Genomic DNA, 6,023 nt, shown 5'->3' on the forward strand with positions numbered 1-6,023 from the left:
AAAAATATAAATTTATAATAAAAGAAATAATATGAAAATATTGAAGTACGTCTAATCGACAATAATTTTCTACGAGTATATTTTCGGGTGTATTTTCACCACGTAACAAACATTACTGACTGATGATTTGTTACGTAAAATTAATTATTATACTTGCTATAGTAAAAAAATAAACGTGAACTAAACAATAACTGATCAAACCGATTATTCAAGTACCTACATAGAATAGACTATATTATGACTCCATATTTTCAAAAAAAATTGTATTATTATGTTCATTGTGTAGTGTATACAATTTAATTTAAGAAATGTTAACAATTTACGTAGATATAAATGTATTATTTATAATGCCTAAATAATTATTAAAATAATATATAATGTATACACATTTTTAGTCAGTACTCAGTAATCAGTATTAGGTCAGGCCATGGCCTGACTGGCCTGACCCGTAGTTTCGCCTATGTTGTTACGGGTAACTATCATGGTATATTTAAGACATGGGGAACTATAAAGTCTGACTGGTAGTCGAGATTACAAAATTGAGAAGTCGCGGTATCGCTGTATAGGCCGGTAGTCAGGATAACGGAAACATTTTGTCAAACATAATATCTATATAATAAATTAATAAATGTAATTTAAAAAAAATATATATAATTTGTAACACTTCGAACTTAAAACTTCGTCGGTTAACCAACGCCTTTCGAAAAATGCATAAGCAGGCCTGACACCAATTACATCCTACTAACCTAGGCTGGCACACGCCTATGAGATTGGTATAGGATGGCTCACACATGCGGACATGAATAAATAAATGTACTTTTGGCTCACGATTCACGAAAATCGAAATTTTTGTTGATATATATGGACAAATGGATAATATGGTTGCCAATAGAAATACAAACAAAATGTTTAAAAAAATTTAGATGAATACCCGACCTGCCATGCATTACTATGGGATTTTTTTTTAAATAAAAGGAAATATTGGTTGATAATCAAAATATAAATAATGATTAAATATACAACAGCAATGTCCGTCTACGTTATAGACTCAAAACCACTTAACATTTTGACAATTAACGTATCTGGTTTTCAGCATTGAATATATTAAAATTAAACAAATAATTCGATGAAAATCGATTTTTAATCGAACGTAATATTGTATGTGTTTACTGTTTAGCGAAAGTCAGGCACCCCGGCAGTTTCAACGTTTCAGAGTTTTCGGCGAAAACAACAAAAGCTGGCGCTCATACGGTAGAACCACAGAATAGATGAAAATTCATCTATTCTGTGGTAGAACAGTATATAAATGCACAATGCTTGTACAGAGTATTAATTTATACGACAACGACAGTGGGCAGTGGCCAGTGGACTGTGGCCGGCGCAGTGGGTAACTGTAAACACTAAACAGGCCATAAATGGTAAATTAATAAATAATATTATCAATGATATTCTGGTCACCGTGTAATGGTGTAAGCAGGGTTTCCGCGACGTCTTTCGTTCCGTATTTAATATGTAGGTAACAAAATGTCGGTAACACGTTAGTAACGTGACGTTACCTAAAAGTTGAATATCATGACAAAATAAATAGGTATGTCAGCAACTCGTGATACGCATATCTGTGACGTAAGCATTTCTCCAACTGGCTGAGCGGTGTAGTTGTGGTGGAGTCTTCGGCGGCGGCGGCAATTGCGGCAGTGACGGCGGTGGACCAATGAGAACCGGAGAAATGCTTACGTCACAGTACAAGGCTGGGTGCGCAATTTGTTTCTAAACCGGTAATATTGCTGAGATACCTATTTATTTTGTCATGTTGAATATTATGACACTACACGTCACACGACACGGTGTATTGGAAACCCGGCATGGTTGTAAAATAGAAAACGGTGGGTTTACAGTAGGAGTGGCATCCAGTTTGTCGAACCGTCGTCAGTACGAAATCATACGAACATAACCTACAAAAAGTATCCGGAGTACTCCGGACGACTCACGGTTTGCTCGTACTTCTTGTTTGTCTCACACAACAGCGAACTGCATTTCGTGTTTGAATTTAATTTTTTTTGCTCTTGTATAGAGTGGCCGGACGAACGGAAACGTCGACAACGGGACCATGTCTTTCATACCCGGTTCGTTGGGTTTCGATGAATTCGGTACGCCGTTCATCATCATCAAAGACCAACACAAACAGCGTAGGCTGACTGGCATCGATGCGTTGAAGGTTTGTGGTTGTTTTATATTTACTGCTGGAAAAAACGTACAAAGTCGATGACGATTCTATTGTTTCCGTGACTCGACTGCGCCGTCGTTCCTTGATCCAGAGTAGTATGATCCTGAACAACCGTGTGTATGTGATCATTGACCAGGTGTGCTGGGAAGCTCGTCGGGTTTTGTGGCACACACATGGTTGTTGTTTATTTCGACTTGAAACGTTACACCAATGCACAAAATATACTTATGATCGCCCAAGCCAATTATAACAATCATGTAAAATGTTAATTTTCAACATGTTTAGTCGCATATTATGGCCGCACGGTCTATCGCCAAGACGTTATACACGTCATTGGGTCCAAAAGGTTTGGATAAAATGATGGTGTCATCTGACGGTGAAGTGACTGTTACCAACGATGGTGCCACCATTTTGAATATGATGGACGTTGATCATGAGATCGCTAAGCTCATGGTACAGTTGTCTCAATCTCAAGATAACGAAATCGGTGATGGAACTACTGGAGTTGTAGGTATGTAAAGTGTTAATTATTTTTAATGCAATCATTATTTGTGCTAACAAGTTTTATCCTGTTATAGTGATCGCTGGAGCTTTGCTTGAACAAGCTGAACATTTGCTTGATCAGGGTATACATCCTATCCGAATTGCAGATGGTTTTGAATTGGCCGCTCAGAGTGCTTGCAAGCATTTAGACTCAATTGCTGATTCATTTCCAGTTGATATAAACAACTTGGAACCCCTTATTAAAACAGCAATGACAACTCTGGGATCCAAAATGTAAGGAACATTATTAATAAATTGTTCAGATTACAAATTTATTAGGCTTCTCCAACGATATCGATATCGCGAACTTTTTTTCGGAAATTTAGGTATCGATAATCGTTATATATCGTACGATATATCGATTATCGAAATATATCAGATATTCCAGGTTAAAAATAGCACAAGATAACAAAAAAATAAATTTTAAATAATTATTTTTCCCAGTAACTCATTAGTCTAAATAGTCTCATAACTCTGTAGCTCAGTCAGTTAGTCAGTGTTTATCGCTTGATAGTTTCGGACGTTCCGGTGTTGTTTGTGATTCGTTAAAATATTTTGTTTATGTTTTGTTTTTCTCGTTAATATAGTAATTGTGTAATTACTAAATGGTTTTTATTTTGTCCTCTAGAATCACTCAATTATTTCTTCTGTACCGACGTGGTTAAGCTAGAGTACTCGGACTTAATAGCCCTTTAATCTTTATAAACTGAACTGATAATTTATGCCTAAGTTTTTGAATAAAATATTTATTATTTTAAAACAATTAATTGTTAACTAATACCTACTAGTTACTACCTAGTACCAATAAAAGGTACCTAACTTTTTTTTGGTGTACCTACCACATAGTTCTGTGTACCTACTACCTAGTTAATTGAGTATTGAGTACTATTGAGTATTGACAATTATGATATCATAAAGATATCAGAATATCAATATCGATATATCGATACCTACATTTTTTTTTTCGATATCGCGATTTGATAACGCACAATTCAAAACGATATCGATATTCAAAAATATATCGTTGGAGAAGCCTAAAATTTATCATTTGTGCATTGATGAGATCGGAATTGATCGTTCGGGTGGGTTGAACATGTCGGTATGATTTGTAGAGGTAACCGTAGTGGGGTTAGATACGTGAACAACAACAAACATTTTATGAGCCTCCTGGTTTCTCCTTATTCTGAATAGAGTATAGTTCAATTTTTATAAATTAGTAATTAAAAGGATAAATACAAAATACAAATGCATTAAAATCTGACACTTATTTGATTGTCTAATTACTGAATATAAAATAATTAAGATTTTAGGATGGGTATGTCAATATTATGAATTGCAGGAAAAATTCTCCAGAAAAAGACCCCCTAAAAAATTCCCTGATTACTATATTACGACAGTATTTTAAAATAAAATTGGGTAAATACTTATTATTAATTAATGTACCAAATTTAATGTTGTATAGGTTCAACGATTTAAATACTAAAACTCAATCATTGTCAGGTACCTATTAAAGAACCATTAATTTTACTAGGGAACAAATTTATCTGCAATGCAAATATATAAATATATAATTAAAATTTTTATTTATAAATCAGTATTATTTATAAAAAAAACGATACATTAAATATAATTAAATAATTATAAAAATATCAAAATTAATAATGAATAATGCATAAAATAATTATAAAATTGCATAATGCATTGATTAATTAAAATTTCTTGTAAATTATTAAATGTTAAATATCTCCTATTAGATCTCAAAATATTTTTAAAACTGCTAAATGATCGTTCCACTAACCAATGTAATTTGAGCATATTTTTAGGACATAATATCTGAAGGCGATAATTCCAAGTTTTTGAAAGGGTGTCTGCCACTCATTATGTCATTTATTGTTTTAAAATCAATGTAGTCTGGATTTTTTTTTGTGACTGCATAAATTTTGTTTTCTACAACATCTCCTATTCGTCCACGTATAAGTTTTAATTTTTCTATCACTAATTTTACAAATTAAATTCTATCATTTAAGGATATATATTTTGTTTCTAACTTTGTAATTATATGTGCAATAAAACTAAAATTCACTGAGATAAAAATTAAATTATTTTACAATATTTCATTTTGCATAATATTTTGAGCTTTTTAAAAGCGATAGAAGTTTCTAGATTTAGTTTTGAAGTAACTTCTTGTATTTTCGAAAAGTGTTCATAATAATATTAAGTAGCTATCAACCATGTGCCCTACCTAGTAATTATGAGTTTGCATAGTAGAGCAAGATCAGGGTACATTTCTTTAAAAACTGGTATGACTAAGCTTTCAAAAAAAAAATGTTGCAACACAAATATCTTATAATTTAATTAGCACATGATATGATATTTTATAACAAAATATGTAAAATAAATGTAACATTATTTTAATAAGAATGATTTAAATTTTGAACATTTCTTATTGAATCTTTAATATTTTGTTTTAATAAAAATATGCATTTACATATAAATTGGTTCCCTATTAATTAACTAATAAAAATTAAAAACCAAGCCATCTTTAATTTTTAAAATTAACTTTGAGATCTATTTAATTTACTTTAATATATTTTATTTTATCATTTTCTAACATCAAAACTACTTATATTACAATATTATGTACAATTCTACTGTAAAAAAAATGAAAAAGTGTTTTGTTCCTCTTGAGGTTTATCGTTGATAATTTAGTAGATCAGTCATGTCAAACACGCGACCCTCAGCTCGTTTTTTTATGACGCCAACATAATAATATTAATAAACAATACATTTAAAAAAAAAATTACAATTTTCCTATCTTGTCACAATTATGTTAGTGAGAAGTATACAATATAGAGGTGTTTTTCTGTCTTATCTTCTTATAAACTGCAATTGAATAAGTATTGTATAGTATTGTAAGTAATTAAAAATTTGTATAATTTGTTTTTCTTTTTTTAAACTACATTTTTATGTTCGGCCTGCATACTAATCTATTCAATATATTTAGCCCAGTTAATACTTTGAGATTGACATGCTTGTAGTAGAATATACACTGAGTTACATATTTTGTATGTGCATTTTTAAAAAATGAATTTTGGGTACTTTTATTCCAATTACCATCAATAAATGATTCATCTTAAAGCAGGGTTGGCAAAAACCCGGGCTTTTTAGAAAAAACCCAACCCGGGTTGGGTTTTTTCAAATAAAACCCCAAAAAACCCAAAAACCCGATGGGTTTTAATGTAAAAGTAATAATGGG

General features: G+C 31.5%; 1 protein-coding gene across 1 annotated transcript in view; it reads left to right on the plus strand.

The window, feature by feature from the left end:
* The first annotated feature begins 1,977 nt into the window (after positions 1-1,977).
* The window catches only part of Cct5 (chaperonin containing TCP1, subunit 5 (epsilon)), a 6,752-nt gene continuing 2,706 nt past the window's right edge, over positions 1,978-6,023 (plus strand). Inside the window, exons 1-3 of the mRNA NM_001160388.1 lie at positions 1,978-2,215; positions 2,510-2,735; positions 2,803-3,001. Coding sequence (NP_001153860.1) covers positions 2,108-2,215; positions 2,510-2,735; positions 2,803-3,001 — 533 coding nt within the window. The 5' untranslated portion in view covers positions 1,978-2,107. The remainder of the gene's footprint in view (positions 2,216-2,509; positions 2,736-2,802; positions 3,002-6,023) is intronic.

Source organism: Acyrthosiphon pisum, chromosome A1 (genome assembly GCF_005508785.2).
Source record: "Acyrthosiphon pisum isolate AL4f chromosome A1, pea_aphid_22Mar2018_4r6ur, whole genome shotgun sequence".
In the NCBI taxonomy this organism is placed as follows: Eukaryota; Metazoa; Arthropoda; class Insecta; order Hemiptera; family Aphididae; genus Acyrthosiphon; species Acyrthosiphon pisum.